The 20139-nt window shown below is 42.2% G+C and overlaps 2 protein-coding genes across 2 annotated transcripts; one reads left to right on the forward strand and one right to left on the reverse strand.

Annotated features, from left to right (window-relative positions):
* Window positions 1-7: 7 nt before the first annotated feature.
* On the forward strand, window positions 8-10421 carry cdc37l1 (cell division cycle 37-like 1). The gene is made up of 7 exons (XM_069673389.1): window positions 8-308; window positions 1532-1831; window positions 1922-2015; window positions 2697-2812; window positions 2896-3018; window positions 4200-4373; window positions 6626-10421. The coding sequence occupies exons 1-7, from the start codon at window positions 204-206 to the stop codon at window positions 6740-6742; spliced, it is 1029 nt and encodes a 342-aa protein (XP_069529490.1). The 5' UTR covers window positions 8-203; the 3' UTR covers window positions 6743-10421.
* A 2889-nt stretch (window positions 10422-13310) lies between these two features.
* ak3 (adenylate kinase 3) lies at window positions 13311-19399 on the reverse strand. Its single transcript, XM_069673520.1, has 5 exons — window positions 19073-19399; window positions 17569-17688; window positions 17170-17342; window positions 14792-14910; window positions 13311-14149 (listed from the first exon to the last, which is right to left on the reverse strand). Exons 1-5 carry the CDS (start codon window positions 19218-19220, stop codon window positions 14038-14040), a joined length of 672 nt encoding a protein of 223 aa, XP_069529621.1. The 5' UTR covers window positions 19221-19399; the 3' UTR covers window positions 13311-14037.
* Window positions 19400-20139: the final 740 nt, after the last annotated feature.

Below are 20139 nucleotides of genomic sequence, written 5' to 3' on the forward strand. Positions count from 1 at the left end.
TATTTACAGGAGCTGGAGTCGCCGTAGTGCAAAGTATTCCCCTGTCAGCTCTGCTGACTTTTCAGTCTGGCACTTAGATCACAGATAACTCTAGTATACTGCTGGTCGCAGAGAGTAACTCTGGTTCTGACTCTTCTAGCACAGCTAGCATTAGCTGGCGGATCCCACAGCGAACTAGCCTGCTAGGTTAGTGGCTAACAGTGATGGAGTGGCTGGGCAACGGAGCTTCAATTCACCCCGAAGAAAAGTCTAGCAGTGACCCAGCTCCAGCAGCCAGGGACTTCAGTGGTGTTTATCCTCACCAGCAGGTAATTAGCTCCTGTTAGCCGTTTGGCTCTTGGTTGTGGATGTTTACTTTTCTTGGCATCACGGAGGTAACTGAACGGTACTAAAAGTATGCTAACTAGCTCCGTCTGTTTTGGGATCATAAAAGTGAATATAACCCAAGTTTAACCTTGCTTTACATGGGTATTTTGCTGCCTTCGTGTCAATATATTATCTGTTTGCTTGGATGAACGGAGGAGCTACGATCACATTGAGCCAACAACTCTGAAGGTGCATCACATCAGTGTCCAGGCTGCTTAATAGAGCGACTAACATGATTTAAACCAAAAGTTGCACAATCACGCTTGCTATTTCCAACGTTAACGTTAAGTTATATGGTAAACGGATCATTTGCAGTGTCCTCTCAGGCCACGCGCTAAACTCAGCGCCAGAAGGAGATCATCCGTAAGTGGGATGGTGAGATCAGAGGCCACAACAGGACATGGGGCTGCACCTCGCTTTCGATATTCTCAGACACTGACAGCTGTGTGTGATCCCGGTTGGTGACTAGAAAAGGCCTTTGGCTATTAGGGTAACTATGTAGCCATGGATAATATGGAAACAAGCATATGTTTATTTTTAGCCATCTCGCCCCACCCTGTACCAAATACAGCATGGTTGTGGTCAAGAGCTTAAAGCGGAAGGCCTACAATTAGGTTGTGATTCAGAGTAAGCTGGCAGTTTGTGGGGGTCTGCTGTTCATTTATTGTGGAGCCAGTCATTATGTGGAGAAAAAAAAGGTTTATTCATACGTATTAAAAACTCTGGATGCAAAGAAAAGAGAAAACGAGACGCCCTGTAGGGAATGAAAGTATCTAGAGCCAGTGAAAATCTTTTCTCCTCAGAAGGATGTTGTCATTGTGACCCCTTCTTGTGGCCACTTTTGCATGTTCAGGTTGAGCTTGATTGTGACAGGTTGTCTTTTAAACAAATTAAAATAAACACAGTTATGCAAATGTACATATACAAAGCTATATATTTTGATCTAATAGCACCTGTCCAAGTTTTTAATGTTTTTTATTTTTTTTACAGATGTGTACATTTTCCTCTATTGTACTTTTAAAGCTCTAGCCTAAACCTTTCTTTTTTTTCTGCAAGAAGAGCATTGTCAGATTGTCAGGCAGGTCAGTGATAACATTCATCTGTCTGCCAGTATCTTTTTTTTTTTTCTCTCTGATCTCTTTTTCTTCCATTTACCTTTCACCAGTCACCGTCATCGCACCTTTGTGATTGTGCCATGGCGTCCCTCTGCCAGAGCCAGCAGCGCTGTGTGAAGGCCTCCATCGTCTCCAGCTGGAGACTGGCTGAGGCTCAGGATCAGCTCTGCTCCCTAGGCGTCCACAGCTCCGAATCGCTGGAGCAGGAGCGGGCTCGGACCCTGGCGTGCCCAACAGAACTCACGCATACTGTGGAAGAGTGGCGCCGCAAGGAGAGCATGCTGGGAGGTCAGGAGCCCAGCCGAAGTCCTATGCTGGGAGCTGTTGGAAGCTGGGACGTTTTTGATAAAGTAAGCGAAACAGTAAAAACAAGCAAAATCATGACTGGAACCTGGAATTGAAAGATCATCAACAATTTGTTAATATATTTCCTCTTCCAGAGTATCATCAATGTCCAAAATCAGCCTGTAGAAATGGATCAGGATAAGTGCAAGACGTTTCTCCAAAAGTATGAGCAGGAGCTTCGGCATTTCGGTAAGTGAGATGCCACATTGGAAGTTTATTATACGAATGGGCTCGCCCGCAGACTATTAACTAAGGATTAAAATATTGTGTTTAGTTTGTTGTAAGTTGGATAAAATGCAGTCATTTAGCTGTGCAACTCGTGCTTGAAGCTTGTTGCAGAACTTCTCCTGGAACAATTCATATAATTTAGGTTTCATGTGCGTACCTGAGTGATAAGCTCAATGCAGAAATCTAATGTAAACATACGACTGCAGTCAATGTGGGCAAGTCACATGCTGCTTTCAGGCAAACTCTAGGTCCTAGTCATTTAAAGCAATCCTACAGATTGTCACTACTTTGTATGCCTCGCAAACTACTGAACTGTATTGAGCTGTGCTGTGGAGTTTATATAACAGTTCTTACTTTAAACTGTGCTTGATGCTGGTTACCAAGACAACTACTGGTGATCTAGTTGGAGGACTAACTATTAATGAAGTGCTCCTGTTAAAAGGTAGAGAGGTTGACTTTGTGTGCGTGAGACACTAATGGTACCAAACCTTCATTCCACTGTTTGCTGTAAATATCATGTCATGTTTCAATGAACATGGTGGCGTTCAGGCTAAACAGTAACAAGCACTACAGTTTCCTTTGACCCTCCTTTTTTATGTCCTCAAACAGCATAAACAGATGATGCTTATATCTGTTTATCAGGTATGTTGCGGAGATGGGATGACAGTCAGCGATTCCTGGCCGACATGCCTCAGCTCATCTGTGAGGAAACGGCAAACTACTTAATTCTGTGGTGCATGAGACTACAGCAAGAAGGGGTAATGTACTAAAAGCTCAGTATGTTACACAGGTGACCTACTAAGACACACAGATACTCAAAATTCTGTTCTTTGTTTGACAGAAAGAAGCACTGATGCAGCAGGTGGCACACCAAGCTGTAGTGATGCAGTTCATCCTGGAGATGGCCTCGAACTCTCAGCAGGATCCCCGAGGCTGCTTCAGACAGTTCTTCCACAAAGCCAAAGTGAGACACACACTGAGTATTACTGGGAGTGTGTTTAGACCTGGTAACAACGTGTAGTTTTCGTGATCGGATCACGAGTGGACGGCCTTAACTACAGGTCTGAACGTACGCAGGACGGATTGAAGACGCATTCAGATACATCTGGTAGTGTGTACGCACATGTGTCCTGGTGCCACATTAAGCACCTCCCACTCTCTCCGTATCCAGGGCAACGATCACGTGGATGCGGGAGACCCCTCGCCTCTCTTTCCTGTCTGATTTAACATTTCTCTGCTGTGTCTCTTAAAACTTATAGGTTATGCATTAGAGCAGCGTGTGCACGGAAATACAAACAGATCGTGTCTGTATTTATTCATTGAGAGAGAGAATTATGTAATACGGGACGATCCCGAACTGACGAGGGAGAGAGATGGCGCGGGTCGGAGATTTGATCCAGGAGCAGTTTATCACAGTTTAAAAATCAAGTGATCCACACGAAGTTAATCAGAGTTTTTAATCGTGCAGCGCAGTGAGGAGGACACAGATCTGTGTGTGTTTCATGCTCTGCTCCTGGCATAATAGCAGTCATGATCTGCCCCTTCCTGAGCAGGACTTTAACCCACATGCAGAGGAGACCGACGCTTCATAACGTGGATCTGTGTGTTAATCTTGCAGATCTGTCTCTCTGTCACTGTTAACAGAGACTCCAGCCTGCTGTGTATATATTTGATAAACACAGCATCAGGCTTCATGATCAAACTAAGTTTTATATCACGTCACCACTCTAGTCCGTGATCACCCGCTCACTCCCCCCTCCCTCTTTGCTGAGGCACAGCAGCTCTCCCCCTCTCTGTCATATATGATGTTTTATATTATTCTATGATAAGTCTAATGAAGGAGGCCGAGCCTGCCTGTTTATTTGCATACAGAGCGGGAAAGTGAGATCCGATCACAAGTGGTCACTGAAGGCGCATTCGAGGGACTCGTTAATGCTTGGTGTGAACTGCTGTGCTTAGAGCTGACCACTTGTGATCGGATCACCCAGCACACATGCGTGATACCAAATGTGAACAGGGCTACCATTAAATGCAGTGCACCCACCCACCTGTGTGCCATCCTTACAGTGCATGTGAATACAGTGTAATAGAGACTCTATAGATACTGTTTAATACTGTCTAAAACTGTTGCCTTTGTTGCTTTAGGACGGACAAGACGTCTACCTAGAAGTCTTCCACACGGAGCTCGAGGCCTTCATACACAGAGTCAGAGACTACGCAGTAAAGTGTAGAGATGATACACACAACCACACAGAACAACACAGCACCGGCACAAACCGCAGACTCGACCCGAAAGAAGCCCTGGACTCTTTAACTCCAGTAAGTCCTTCATCTCCTGTTTTTTACCCAAGTGATGCTGAGGTTTATTGGTTATTGTAGTTTCCCCACACAGCTGATAGGGGGCACCATTGAGCCATTAGATATTAGTCCTTAAATATATAGACATAATAATTATTTCCACATTGTTTTCTAATGTTGAGATTCAAGACGCTCAGTGTCCACTGGTTTTCAAAGTGGTGATAGGGCCCTGGTTTAACTCCCACCCTCAGCCCTTTGCCTTGTGTCATCCCTACTCTCTCTCCTCCCATTTCCCACTCTATCCACTGTCCTCGCTCTCTCTCAATAAAGGCATAAAAGGCCAAACCAGGGTAAAGTTTTATTGTAATGAGTAAAACACTGCTCGCGTTGGACATTGTGGCTACAGGAACTTTCAGAAGTTGATTTTACCTACAAGCTAGGGCCTGGACTTGATCTTGTTGTTGCAGCATGTGATGGAGAGAATCACAGCAGATGGGAGTCTAAATTAGAATTGGCTGACAGTGTTTAAATGAGCAATTGGTCCCTGGAAAATGCCACTGTCAGTCAAAGCTGGTGTTCTCTGTAATCAATAGAAGCAATAATAATTGAAATTGGCGCCATAGCTGTGGAGAATGTTATAGAAACAGCTCGTGGTTTCACCCATTCTACATTCCTACAAGACCCAGCGTGCATTGCGCGCCTCCATCTGAAAGGAACGGCCCAGTGAGAGACGCTGGAGTGAAATACTACTGTTTTCCAGACAAGGACATTGATCGCTGCAGGCAGTGGCTCAGAGCGGTGGATCGTCTAACAAATCTTCAGGTCTGCAGTCTACATTTCAAACCTGACGATTTTGAACGAGACATGACATCGGAGGCGGGCGTCCTAGATTGAGGAAGTGTAGTTTAGCAAGCTCCGTGGCCTCCCCCAGATGACGCGTTTGATGTAGTATGGTGGAGGTTTTCCAGGGCCCATTGGAGAAGTGGATAGCGTCCTCCAAAGGCACAGAGCCAAATTGCATTTTTCTCTTCTACCATAATGGCTTAAGCTCCCCATAACAGCATGACAGGACTGAGGTTGAAAATCGGCTAACTGGCCCTTTAAGAAAGCAGCCTTCTGAATACATTTTCTCTATTTTTTTCAGTGCAAACTCAACATACAAAAAGGTCTATTTTTTCATTCCAGCTCAAAAATTCACTTTATCAGCAGCATCATTATTCAGTGAAGTTTTCCACTATAAAGTCAGTATTGGTTAAAGTCTCTAAAATACTAATTATCTGTATAAATGGAGAAGTTACCACAGGTTGTAAAATAGGCCCTACAAGTGATGATATTACATTCATAGTGTTATGGTGAAGCGGGAATATGTACACATGCAAATGTAAATGAGAAAAAAATACACTGATCAGCCACAACATTTTAACCACTGACAGGTCGAGTGAATAACATTGACTATCTCATTACAACAGCACCTGTCAGTGGGTGGGATATGTGAGGCAGGAAGTTCATTTATTCTCCTCGAAGTTGACGTGTTGGAAGCAGGAAAAATGTAAGGATGTGAGCAACTTTGACCAGGGCCAAATTGTGGTGGCTAGATGACTGGGTTAAAGCAACTCCAAAACTGCAGCTCTTGTGGGGTGTTCCCCGTCTGCAGTGGTCAGGACCGACCAAAAGTGGTCCAAGGAAGGTGAACCGACGACAGGGTCATGGGCGGCCAAAGGCTCATTGATGCGCGTGGGGAATGAAGGCCGGCCCGTGTGGTCCGATCACACAGAAGAGCGACTGTAGCTCAAACCCAAATGAGCCCAAACTTTTGTAAGTTAGAGAGAAAGAGAGAGAGAGGTCTCCTCCTCCCCTCTGTGGCCCCACAGCTTGACCGGCTGCCAAACATCCACTCAGAGAAACCCTCCTCCCCTCCTCCCACAGAGGAGACATGGATACACAGGAATGTGATCCAGCCTGTTGAAATGGAAGCACATCCCTCCTCCTGGTCCTACGTCTGTGTTTTGTTTTGTTTTTCTTTCATGGTTAAAAATCGATGCAGCGTAAATTTGTGAATTCATATTCAAAATATTATTTTCTGCTCAGATTACATGCATTGAATGTTAATGCATCAGAGTGCAGTTATATAACCATTATAATCCTTTAACTCGTAGGTTAATCCTCCCGCAGTCTCTCTCCAGCTCTATTGAAACCTATTTTTGATTTCTGCTTCTCCTGTGAGCTGTTTCTGATCATCATGTATCCATCCTGTCTTTGTCTTCCTCCTGCAGGTGGCAGAGTTTCCTACGAAGCGCTGTTTAGACACAGGACTGTGGACAAGCACAGGGAGGTGGACAAAGGACGACGCTACAGAAACGGACGATATACGCATGATGGAGACCTCCTAGAGATCACAGGAGCCACCCTGCTTTCCATCTCCATTGCTCCCACATTTAGGCACAATCTCATTTGAAGCCCTCTTTGCACCGCAGACCAGGCTGGATAAACGTCAAGAATAAACGGAGACATGATAAATCTTTAGCGCTGCAATTTTCAGTGGAGAACCTGCAGGAAGTAACGTTTAGCTGGTGACAAACATTACTCAGTGTTGTCCTCGTTATGTCGCTATGAAAGGCCTCTGGTGAGTTGGTTCCTGCAGCGTCTCTGGCCGGCTAAATGCATGCTGGTGTTACATGTGGGGTTCTTATCTCCTTCAAGCTCCCTAAAAAGAGAAACATCCTCAAGTGAAAGCAATTACCATCCAGACAACACGAAGAATACTAAAAAAATAATCTCGGTTATAAACCAAATCCAGTGCCTGAAGCAGGTTTCAGGTCAGGGGACATCTGAGGAGGGGTGTAGCTGTGAATCATGTCACGTGTGAGAGGAGCATCGCTAAATCTTTATCCTGTGTGGTTTAAGCATGTATCCTAACAGGTCCAGAGTAGTATAAACAATAAGATTTCCTTGATTAGTAATTTCTGAGCTTGAGCATCGGCTATAGTCTGACGACAATGTAGCCTATGGGGACAGCGGTGAACGTGCCGGGCGTGTAGCCAGCGGTTAGCATAAACGGCTTCCAGTCAAGACTTCCTTTTCACGTGCTGCATTGTTTGCAGAAAAAGAAACCGTTTTTCTCATGATTCGTTCCTTTGCTGAAATTTAAACATCATGATCAGATCACTACAAAGTAAAAATGAAGCTTTGTCAGGCCTGTCCTCAAGAGGAGAAGAAAACTACGTTTAAAATGCTCGTTTGTTGAATAGAGGTCGGATCGATCATTTCTGAAGCATTCGAGGAAGTCAGGAAATCTGAACGCTTTTGTGACAGCATCAAGGGAATTTATCTCAAGTTGAATCTTAGATCTAGAACAGCTTGTTAGCTGAACTTGCTCCAGATGTCTGTTTATAGAGATTAATAAGAAGCTACATTGTGTTAGATAGATGCTGATGGGAGCCGGGATGTCATTATGTTCTGCCTGCTTTTGCTCTCCACACAGACAGTTTTTCCTGCATACGTCGCAGCCTGCTGATACGTGATTGGTCAGTATTACTCTGACTAAAAGCGTAGTTCAAACAGAAACACTTGCCGTCCCGGAAATCCAGTCCCTGCTTACAGATTCTACATTTCTATGTAGAATCTGTAAATAGAGATTACATTTCACCTAAAAGCTGTGATCTCGGATCAAAGGGAAATATCTTTAGAATAAAGTTGTCGTACCTTTTTATAGCTGGTAAACATCTTTTATAATTCTCCAATCGGTTCACTGAAAGCTGCTTCTATGCTAATGAGCAAAGAAGTTTGTCTGATTGTCCTGATTGTTGCCGTTCCATTGTCGCTCAAAGAGTTACCTTCGAAAGCTTGATGCATCTCTAAACATGCAGCACGAGGCCCTTATGTTTAAGTATTCTTAGTGTTGTCTGGAGAGGCGTACAAGGAGAAATTAACAATGTGAGTAATCAGACTACCTCCTCTACATCTGCCATTAAAGTGCATCTTTGACAGTCAGATTTTTTCTAGCGTTTAACTGTATAAACCCCTCGACATACGAAAGGCCTGCCATGAGTCATTGTACAAAAACACCGGTGATGGTGGTAATTATTGTTTCGCCCTCTATGACTGAACTAATCCAGCCTTTTACAACAACAACTCATCTGTTTAAGCAGCTTAACACAAGGACAAGAAGAATGATGACCTGAGGACAATAGCGCATGCTTTTTTAATATGTGGGACAATATAATAACCCAGCATTTATTACATGACAAAGCAGCAGACAAATTTGATGAAGATGTTTGCACAAACCCAGGTATTATCCGGGTGCAAGAGTCACGGTAATGTAAGGCATGGAGAGGGCACTACTTTTGTCTGTTAACTTGGTTATTATTCATTATCTGACTCCTTTGGAAGTTGTTTTCATCAGGCATTCACGTAATTAAAGCCTCATATTTCAACTAGGAGAAACAAGTGTTGGAGTTAACCTTAAAGATCTAATCTCGAAGTACTCAGTTTCGTTATATTTGCCGCCACCTTATGGTGATAAAAGCAATTGCAGGCACATGTGTCCTACATAACCAGACGTCTGCGGTTAACGGCTGAAAATCTTGAGTTGTATCTGTAGTCATCGATCTTTTCTTTGTTTGTTCAGCCATAGTAGATTACTGTTTACTCGCAACACTTGCAGAGACCATAAAAGCAGCCGCTTAGCTCCGCCTACCCTCTCTGGCAGACCAACCACTGCTGGGTGATGGAAAACGCGTCACTATCTAGGCGCCATTTGTGATTTTTTTTGTTTTTTTTAATGTGAAAGTCGCCACAGACACCCAGTCCGTAATAATACTATATACTGCAAATGCAAAGGCTTTCATCAGTGGGCCATAGGCTCAATCACCATTGTGTTACCTCATTCGGAGATAGATAGTGACTTAACAGACGATATCTTCGAGTTTATACCTTTAAGTACAAGTGATAGAGTTCAAATCACAAAAGTTGTTAAAAATGTTTATATACCCAGTATATCTGACTAAGTTACAACCACAAGTCTCCTTAAACAGGTCCTCCTAGCACTCTATTATTGTCAGTGGTGTCTTGGTCTAATTTAATACTGGGATCCACTCGTCAGGCTGAGCTCAATAGCAGCGTTATGGCATGAAGAGGGGGAAAAAGGGCTGAGCTCTCCACAAAGACTTTTACTGTATTTGCGTATGCAGAAAGGATCTGCATCTGAATGTGTCCTGCACTTTATATTTCTCTTCTGAGAACTGAAACCTTTTATTAAAGAGGTTGAGACGTTCAAAGCACTTGACTTTTTTCCCCCATACCATATTTTGATTTTGTCCCTTTTATGTCCTGTCCCCCCAGTCATCAAGACATTTCTGAACATTTTACAAGTTTAGATGAGCTTGTGTTTGAACTGTGTGTCATTTCGTTTTACTTTGTGTTGTGTTGTTGAATTTTTTAGTTGTCACAGTGTTCAGGGGAGCGTTTGCCAGATTTATAAGGCTTCCAGTTAGTTCCAGTAGCAATTTATTATTTTACAAGACTGCCAAAATCAGTGTGAAAATCTGCTAAGCGACAGGAGCAGTGAGACTGTGGAATGAAAGATACCGTTAAAGCACATAACACATGATTCAGATTAAAGCTACTGCATGATGCATTGTTGATTCTGCAGCACCTGCCCTCATCTCCCTCTTCATTATTTCACACATTTGTGCTGGCTACCACACTGCGCCAGATTGTTAAGAAGTATCCTAAAAAAAACAGTACACAGAGGTATTGTACACAGTGACGCTAGAAAATTGTGCCGTAGTGGTCTTAATTGTATTTTTTCACTGTTAACAGTGACTAATAAACTATGCAAAAATTAATGTATGGCTTTAACTGTTGTACTTAACTTGTGGCCACTGTACATGGTGTCTAAACTTTGTAAATTAGTTTAAGATTATTGCTAAATTTGTGTGTGCACAACTGAGAGACTCTGGTGTAAGACTTTCTGTCACACTTTAGGATTATTATAGATCTCATTCACAGAAGGCCTCTGTAACATTTGGTTTCTCTTGCTGCTGTAAGAAACTCAAATATAAAACCATTTCAAAGCTAATCGAGCAGTTGACGAATTCTTTTTCTTTAATTGATCAAAAATGACTGGTTGGGGAGAAACTGATATTTGCCTCTTTTAGTCAAACGTCTGTGAGTCTTCGACTGCTGGGGTTAGTTAGTAACGCCAACAAGTAAAACGTGTATTACCTGTTTGAGGAAACTTGTGGCCCATGATAACGATAATATAAAGATACAGCAATTCTGTGATAACTGATATATGCAAGACAATAATATAATGATACATCACAATATCTGATTAGCTGAAGAATACAAAATGCCCCTAAAAAGGTGAAGTGCATATTTATTGTATTTATTCACCGCAATTGGGTGTCAGTTTCACATATTTTGACACAAATTGAGATAAACATTTTAAATTAAAATATCAATATTTGGCGCCAGCAATACGATAATTGTATCACACCAGTCGGGAAGACAATATATCACGATATCAGTATTTTGTCCCTCCCCTAATGTGTATCACTAACTGTATCTACTATAAAACTGAGTAACGCCATGTGATGCAAGGGACATCCTACCTTGTGATTCCTCTGCTGTTGACATCCTCTCTCTCAGTCAGGCTTCAGGTTTGACCGTCGTGAGGCAGTGTTACCAGTAAAGCGATGTTATTGCTATATATAGTTTTAATTAATACTAGTTTTCTTTTTAAAAGGCACCGTTAGTGAAGAAAAATCCTCTGCTTTAATAGCTGTCACCAATCTTCACTCGCTACTAGCATAACACAACGGAACCTCTGACTTAACGCCAGTCATGTTTAAAGGCATAAAATGCTCTGCTTGAAATAATAAATTGTCTGATTTGTTTTTTCTGCAAAATACGTTTAATTACCTTGTAAAAATCCTCCCAAGGCATCTGCTCCTTGTCCCTGATTAAAAAAAATCCAATATCTGCATAGTCCCCGCCCACTATGCAAATGTACAACCGCCCCCTCCGTCGCAAAAACAAAACATGTCTCTGCCATCGTTTAGTGGCAACTTGTTGAAACTTAGCTAGTCTCAAATTTAGTAATTAGTAGTAACGTTAATGTTAGTAGTCTGTAGTGAGTTTACAAAAATGACTATGACGGTTACAGCTGGCTCGCACATCGCGAGAACTGGTTGCCATAGGTTGCACATAAATACCCCTTTTCCACCAAGGCAGTTTCAGGGCCGGTTCCGGGCCGGTGCTCAATTGCAAACCAGTTTTCAGTGTTTCGACTGAAAATGAACCGGCTCTCGGCCGGGAAAACAGGTTCCAGAGCGGCCCCAACTCTTTGCTGGTCTTGAACCGCGAACCGCTTACGTCAGGGTTGAGGGGCGGGGTTGGCATGACCAAAGAGACAAACCAAACGAGAGAGTCCGTTTTTCTACATTCAGCTACACAAAACAAGGAAAGTTATGGATATAAATGCGAAGCAGTGGTCGGCCGGGGAGACAAGCTGCCTCCTTGCAGTTTGGTGCTCGGTGACAGACCGGCGTGCCGACTCACCGGGGCTTTAAACTCGGTGACGGTCGCTCTGGAGTCGATGGTGGAGGACTCGTTACACTTTCAGAGCTCTACTGATAAAGGTAAGTTATGTTTTTGTTTGCCTTGTTAACAGACATTCATTACTAGGCTGTGTTTGGCGTGCTACTCATTTTCAAATCGATGTTACGTTAAACCCTGTAGTTTTATTTGGGTAATTTTGGCTCACCAACAGATAGCTAGCATGCTAGCGTGCTACTAACTTGCTACATTTTGTCACTGGCTCTTAAACTAACGTCACTTAACATTTGACTTCTAGGCAAGCATTGTGTGCAATGGAAAAGTTTTGTTCATTGTTCTCATTGCGTTGTTTACAGAATTGTCTGCAGTCGATGATTCCGAGGCCGCTGTTGTTATTGTGAGGGAAAGTTGCTGCTGGGAAAAGTGGTCACGCATCAAGTGACGTCATGACGTGGCTCTTCCACAGGCTCCAGGGGGTGGAAAAACAAACTGGTTCAGAGTCTGTTCGCAATTTGAACCAGCTCCTAACTAGAACCAGGTTCGCGTTGGTGGAAAAGGGGTAAAAGATATGCAAGCGTCACCCCGTCCATTAACGGGATTGGCTCCTTGTGTTGTTCAGCCTGTCCTTGGTGCACTGCAGTTTAAACGCAGACAGACCCAGCCATGACGATGACTGCTTATGTTATCCCTGATATGTCTTGTGGCACATGAAAAACACCACATGGAGATGCTTACAAGATTAAAGATTTGCTAGGATGCACTCTGGGTAATGTAGGCCCCAGGTTTGGGTAAGGGAAGGCGTGTGAAAAAAGAAAGACAACATTTCCGTTTTTTTCCCCTCGAGTTTGACGCTTCCTTTATGAAACTGTCCATCATGAGTCCTACATTGTTATAGGAGCACAGTGCTAAATTGTTGCAATAGCCTAGTCCTTGGGGTGTGTTTTAGCAGCAGGTTAGTAGGCTAACGGTCAAAATCAGTTACAATAAAACTAGTGCAGCTGTGCAGTGGTGTTATTCTGTTGAACATTAATATGGGCTACTACATACAGGAACTAGTATCAGAGGTTTATTGATTCAAAATAAATACTTTAAAGCAGTTTTATGTTATCTATGAAAATGAAATATGCTTAAAACATTGTAGTCAAGTGTTTAAAAAATACACACAGTACAATTCAGGAAACACTGCATAAATCTACAGTACATCACAAGTCAAGTTTTAACAAGCTTTTACATGGTGAAACAATCAGAGCTGCAGATCAACACTGAATGTTGTGATATTATCTAAAAGGATAATCAACTCTGCTTTCAATGTTTTAAGTTATCAAATCACAAATATCAGAATACATTTATAGACTTGGTCACAACAAGGAACGTCTGCTTCAAATGGAAACGATGTAGGCAACATTATTAAGACTTAAGGTGGTCGAAAGAGGCTGTTAAACAATAATGGTTCATAAAAAATCAAATAAAGGTGTGGTTGATCCATTATTCAATCTATGGTCCCTATTTATTACAAGTATTTATGCACTACATTCACTGAGCTACCTGTGGGGTTTTCAAAAGCAGCGAAAGGCACTTGTGTGCTAAAGTGAATTACAGTAAAGTGTGGAACATGGCACAGTTCCCTTTAGGGCAAAAAACCCACTGCATAAGAAACACTTTACACTGATTGTGAAAATAAAATTAGAAGTTAGAATGTATACATAAATAAATTCACTCTTTATAGTTGGTTACTTCACAGGAGAGGACATCATAAAAAACACGGTTTCTCGTGAATATAACCTCGATATTCTACTCTTGAAGGTATTCATATTTAATATATATTCAGCAATGTCTGCTTCTTTAAAAAGGCACATTATGGAATGAAGAAACAATCTTTTTTAACCGTAATAACTAATGTTTGAAGGATTTTATGCACATATCCTGAAAGTGCAACAGCAGTGCAAAGTCTTCTTCATAACAACATCTCTCGTCTGGCTGGTGCTTACTGGCATAAGACGTATGAGCTGGCTCCTCATTTCGTACATTAAGAACATATTATTACACAGATGGCTCTCCTGTTGTTTCACAGAGTGGTTCTTGCTGGTAAACTTTAACCCTTCTTCTGCCTTTCTGCTCAGAGCTTCTATGCAACCTTCTGGTTGACAGAGGGGACTTTTCTGTGGAGGAAAGCCTCAACGTGCGGCCAGATCTTGTTGGTTTCTGTCCCAGAGAAGGTCTGGAGCACACCTTTACTCCTGAAAAGACAAAGAAACACACAAATCAGTTATTCCAATACTACAATCTTTTTTGTATTGATTGTATTGCGCATAAAACTATGTCAAGTAATTTTCCATCCCTTAAAGTGAACACTGTCCTCTCTCTTTAATTCCCACTTGTGTTGTTTCAAGTACTTCTTTAAAATGATGAACAGCCTCTTAAAAACTGAGGTAAAAAATAAGTGGGACACTAGCCAAGCACATCCCGGTTTTCCTGCCTAATTGCTCCAAAAATAGCAAATATGATGCATGTACTCCCAAACTAGGTCCTCAAAAGTCTGCTTTTCCTCCTATTGTCTTCATTATTCAAGTAAACCTTAAGAATAAAAGTACAAGCCAATATGGGGGTTTGCACATATCGGCTTGTACTCTTGGGAATGTGGTTCTTAAGCAGTTTTTCAGTCATGCACGCAACCCTGAGGAATGTGCAGCAAGGACCGAGGTCGAGGTTCAGCAGCATTCGGTCGCAGCCTTTTACCTATATAAAGGCTTTTATGCCTGACGACACTTCAGTGATGTATTGCAAACATCAGCACATTTTTCCTCATTAAGTTCCCTCTTCAGGGATTAAAAAATGGACTACAGACAAAACAGTTGGAGGATTTATCTGTACTCATGTACCTGTAGTACTCTAACACCGGCTCTGTCTGCGTTTCATAGGCCTTCAGTCTCCGTGTGACTGTCTCTGGAGTGTCATCGTCCCTCTGGGCCAGAGGCTCCCCCGTCACATCGTCCAAACCCTGGAGGAAACACACAAATAAATGTTGTTGATGACTGAACTATGCTATGGTTTTGTTCACTGTTTTCACACCTACCAAATAATATAGAAACATAATATAATGCATGTTTAGCAGGAAAAACCCTTGAAAAATGCTTCAGGCATTCTATCTACCAGCTAGTCCGCAACCTTGGGATGTGTCCAACCCAAACCCAGACACAGCTCAGAGACTGGAATGTAAACACAGCTCAGGAAACACAGTTTGAGTTTTTAGCTTTCAAACCAGTTGAACAAAAGAAAGTGCTTGGAGCTAAATGCTAACGCGAGGCTAACATGTACACAGAGACAACATGCTGACGTTCAAGAGGTGTAATGTTTGCCTTGTTCATTGTTTTAGTTCAACACTATTTGAAGCCAATATAAACAATGACATGCACCATGTAATGCTAAGTTTAAACATTTGATATACCTAAATGTTAACACTGACCAGCTACATTCCTTAATTGTATCAATCTACCTCTTCAACAGGACATATTATGTAATGAAACATGCAGTTGCAGGAATATGACAGTTTCTGCAGTCCCAAAATAGAACCTCTGCATTCAAGGGGAACGGTGGGAATGTGCTGTCACAAAATCTGCATAACATAAACTGCTTCAGTGTTTGCAGCATCTGGTTGAAGTCAGGCCTCAAACAATTCAAATTGTTCTTGAGACTAAACCCTTTGCCTAGTTCATTCTTCTCTAGTCAGTGTCTGTTTCTGCTGTATTGCTCTAGATTGAAGCCGGTCATTAGCTCTGAATGTGTTCCTCCTCCAGACTTCAGGAAAAGCAGCAGGAACGTGCTGTAAATCAGTGCTACAGTAAAAACACGTGACCACAGCACGTTAGCATGAATCATTCACCTGTTAGACGGAAGAAACTACTGTAAACCTTAAAGGGCCAGTTCGCTGATTTTCAAACTCAGTCCTATCATGCTATTATGGGGAGCTAATGCCATTATGGTAGGAAAAAATGCAGTTTTGCTCTGTGTCTTTGGAGGACGCTATCCGCTTCATCCACGTCATCTGGCAGAGGCCAGGGAGCTCGCTAAACTACACTTCCTCAATCTAGGACGCCCGCCTCCGATGTCATGTCTTGTTCAAAATGGTCAGGTTTGAAATGTAGACTGCAGACCTGAAGATTTTTTACACGATCCACCGGTATATTCTTGCCGTTTTTTCAGATTCTGCACCGCTCTGAGCCATTGCCTGCAGCGATCAATGTCCTTGACTAGAAAACGGTAGTATTTCACTCCAGCGTCTCTCACTGGACCGTTTGTTTCAGAGGGAGGGGTGCAATGCACTCTGGGTGTTGTAGGAATGTAAAACTGGCGAAACCACGATCTGTTTGTACAACTTTCTCCACAGCTATGGCGCCAATTTCAAATATTATTGCTTCTATCGATTACAGAGAACACCAGCTTTGACTGACAGTGGCTTTTTCGAAGGAACGAATTGCTCCTTTAACTGTGGACAACTTAGGCAAAATGAGGAATATAACATCTTACTTCTCCGCCTTAAGATTGATGCAGACATGGGTAATGTTGGAACAATTTCCTATAAATTACTCTTATGTTCTCTTTTTTCTTTAAGCTATTTTCTGATAAATGCAAAAATTATATTAAAAGGTTTTTTTAATATTGGTGGCAGATGTTGTTTTCCACTGCATGCAAGTGGATAGCAGGAAATGTATGGTTTGATAAATGACTTTGATCAAGTCCTTTCAGTCCTCCCACCTATCTTGAATAATACATAATATTGTAAGAGTTCACAATAGTTGAAACGAAACTTAATCTGACCTACTCTGACTGCACTATCTGCTCTGTTTCCTGGTGTGTAATTACTCTGGATGAGAGCAAAGGAAGCCACTTTAATATTCCCCGCAAACAAGCAGTCTTTTGTTATATCCGCTCGTGTTTTTCTCCTCTCTCTCTCCTCCATTTACGCTGCACGCCTTATGTTTGTTTGTCACATTTTGTGTCTGTTTTGCTATATCTAAGTTGTATATCATTTAATCTGCATTTAAATTATCCCATTATTATATTTGCACCAAATTTTTACAAGGTAAAAGTAACCTTAAATAACCAGTATTCTTTACTTCTTAGAAGAAAAGAAAACCAACACTAAGCAGGTTTTCCTGAAGTCCTGAGTAAAATATTCTGCCAACTTAAAGCTGGAAAGTATCAGGAAACCAGACACTTAAACAGTGATGGAGTAATATATAAGAGGGGATGTATTTACAGGGACTTTAGGTGGGTTGAAATCTGTGTTGTAGACTCTGCCGCTGGGAAGGTGAGTCCAGCGAGACGTGAGCCGCTGTTTGATGGTCTGGAAAGGTACATTAAGGTTGATGACTGTATCCACACTGCAGGCGTCATCCAGAGCCTCTGCCTGGGAGACCGTACGTGGGAAACCTGGCAGAGACAGAACAGAGGAGAGCAATTAAGGCACAGGGGGCAGGGAGATAACAAGGATGTTATGGATGTACCAGGTTTTTAATTTAACAGCATAGGAACAAATTAGGTCTAAGAAAACTGTGGATAGATTCAAACGTTGAATTATCTTTCACTTATTTGCTTACAATACCTTTTATAAGTAATCATTTTTCAAGGAGAAACAAGTGATGAGTCAAACTGTTACCATCGAGCAGCCAGCTGCTCTGCTCTATTGCTCTCAGGTCACTCAGGATGAGACGAGACATGACGTCATCGGGTACCAGCTGACCCTGATCAATACAGGACTTCATCAGCAGGCCGAGCTCTGAAACACACACACAAACAGAGAAAAGGAGAAAGAGAATGAGGAAGCTGTTAAAACAAACCTGACAGCATGAACTTTTGCTACGATCAGGTTGCACAATAGAAGAATATGTGTGTGCTCTGATACTCTGTGCGTTTTTTTAGAATATAAATGGAAGATTTAAAGTGATACGCTCTCGTTTAGGAGGTTGAAGCATGAGGCATTTGTCTCTCACTTTAATTGGTCAGAGTCCAGCTGAAGTGAGGAACTTCCTGACAACTTTTGCAGAAATGAACTGACTTTGCTAAAGGGTCAAAGTGACTGTGAAACTCATTTGGCAAACCATTTGCATGAAGAAAAAACTAAAATTTTTGTACTAAGAATTATTGCTGTGTTTCCGTGATATACAGTGAGAAATAAGTTGCTGTTTCCTTTATGTACACATAAAAATATAAAGGCTGCACACTCATTTGCTCTGGGCCTCAACAAGTTTAGAAAGTAAGAGCATTGTTGCACGTCAACTGGTTAAACAAGGTGAGAATTGGGAACATTGCGAAATATCTTATAAAAAGCGTTCCTCATGCTTAGCACGACTTGTCTCAGGAAGTGCAAGTTTACAGGTTCAGATCAGAGGTCTGCTGGGAGAATTTAAACAGGGGAAGTCAGTATGGCGGACTGCTTTGACTGCCAACTGCTCCACTGGAGCTGAGCTGCAAACAACACAAGGATTTAGTTAAATGGAGGAGTTTGAAAAAGTTTGTAGAGTATGTAATTATAACATCTGCACAGAAATGAGTAAAATAGGCTACAATTGTCTTTGCAGAAGACTCCAAACTCCTCTTTAACCTTGCTCTGCTGCCATGAAATTCCCCAACCTTCCTTTTGTCATGCAGCTGTAAAAACACACTCCTTCTGTAATCCCTCCGCTCGAGGCATAAAGGTGCAGCAGCCTTCCTTATCTTTGCACCTGTCTTTATCTTCATCCAAGGTGATATTGAAGAGCATAGTGGGCCTCCTTCCAAAGTGCATGTCATGTTGAGTTCAAGTGTTTTCAGTATAAACATAAAAACAATAACCCCGCTAACCAGGTTGACCTTGGGTAAAGGGAAGGCACACTCTCCCCTTTGAAACAGAGCTCAGCCTTTTACGGATAAGAAATCAAACTGTAATAGGAGTAGTGGTCTTATCACAGCAGACCAGCGAACACACTTTATGGAAGCCCCTTTATATTCACACTATAGAAGCACTTCCTGTCTCTGTGTAGAGCATATATATGTGTGCATTGCATTTCCTCCAGAAAACTATAATCTTGAAATGTATAGTTGCAGCCTTTTGGCTCTTTAAAAAACGGTGCAAATTTCAAGATCACAGCTATGCTGTTTGATACATGACACTGCTATCTTACCGGTTTGGGCGTTGATGTTGGCTCTCAAAATGTCTCCACTAGAAATGTGTTTTAGTCCAAAACTTTTGGTTATGCGCGCAGACACTGTTCCTTTCCCAGACCCCGGAGGTCCCATTATCACAGCACGAAAAATCCTATGAAGAGCCATCTCTGCACGATTGTCACTTAAAGTTTAGTTAGAGTTTGAAGCCACAGAAAAGCCGTATCCTTCCCATGAAACTCTTCTATCTGGATGCTCTGCCAAGGCTCGATCGAAGCAGGTACTTTCTTTTCCAAGAAGTGCGCAACGTCGCCAAGAGTGGGCGCGTCTTCTGCAACTCTCTCTGGACCTTGACTGTTTCCCCCTGCGCTGCAGAAACAGAAGGAAGCGGAGGAGGAGGAGGAGGAGGAGGAGGAGGAGGAAGATGAGAAGTGCAACCAGTACAGTGTCAGAGTCAGTCGGGGCAGACGAGGATACTCCCCTCACGACGCACCCCCAGCAAAATGAGCTTCTTTCTGCAGCGTGTTGACAAATTTCCTCGCCGATGTCACTGTTTCACTGGAGATGTATTTATTGTATAACAAGGTTATGTAATTGGACTACAGGCAGAGAAAAGCTTGTTGGAAAGGTTTGTGGTGATTAATCCCTTCCGAGCCTCGATCCCATCAGCGGACAGACCTGCAGATTGGCAGGCAGGCAGGCAGGCTGGGCGGAACATGAACCAATCTGCTCTCTTGTCTTCAGCATCTGAAATATTTGATATCACTTTGATCGCTTTAACAGATCTGACCGATGTTTGCAGATAATACTGATCTAAATAGCACGAAGCCTATTTAGTTTTAAGATATATCCGAAAGGTTAGGGTTAGATATTCTTTAAAAGACGTGTATCATTTTGAGAGCGTTTCAATTCACTTTATTTTACCTAATTTTATCAATATAAAAGTAAAATAAACCAGATCTGTATCCTACATGTTGCTTCCAACAGATTTGTTTACATTTAGATCATGTTTTGTGCCTTTAAGACAAAGCTGTATCATATATCCACGCCCACATTACTTTTATGAATGGTGATTTGGCTCTATCTA

This window comes from Semicossyphus pulcher, unplaced genomic scaffold (genome assembly GCF_022749685.1).
Source record: "Semicossyphus pulcher isolate SPU_LCO1_2020_fin unplaced genomic scaffold, fSemPul1.0.p SCAF_22, whole genome shotgun sequence".
In the NCBI taxonomy this organism is placed as follows: domain Eukaryota; kingdom Metazoa; phylum Chordata; class Actinopteri; order Labriformes; family Labridae; genus Semicossyphus; species Semicossyphus pulcher.

What these genes read in the sequence shown, in the direction of transcription:
- cdc37l1 (XM_069673389.1), top strand. Translation starts at nt 204, where the DNA reads ATGGAGTGGCTGGGCAACGGAGCTTCAATTCACCCCGAAGAAAAGTCT. An exon ending in GCTGGGACGTTTTTGATAAA is followed by an intron (nt 1,832 to 1,921) that starts GTAAGCGAAACA and finishes TTCCTCTTCCAG; the next exon opens with AGTATCATCAATGTCCAAAA. An exon ending in TGAGACTACAGCAAGAAGGG is followed by an intron (nt 2,813 to 2,895) that starts GTAATGTACTAA and finishes TTTGTTTGACAG; the next exon opens with AAAGAAGCACTGATGCAGCA.
- ak3 (XM_069673520.1), bottom strand. Translation starts at nt 19,220, where the DNA reads ATGGCTCTTCATAGGATTTTTCGTGCTGTGATAATGGGACCTCCGGGG. An exon ending in CAACATCAACGCCCAAACCG is followed by an intron (nt 17,689 to 19,072) that starts GTAAGATAGCAG and finishes TGTGTGTTTCAG; the next exon opens with AGCTCGGCCTGCTGATGAAG. An exon ending in TCAACCCACCTAAAGTCCCT is followed by an intron (nt 14,911 to 17,169) that starts GTAAATACATCC and finishes TGTTTCCTCCAG; the next exon opens with GGTTTGGACGATGTGACGGG.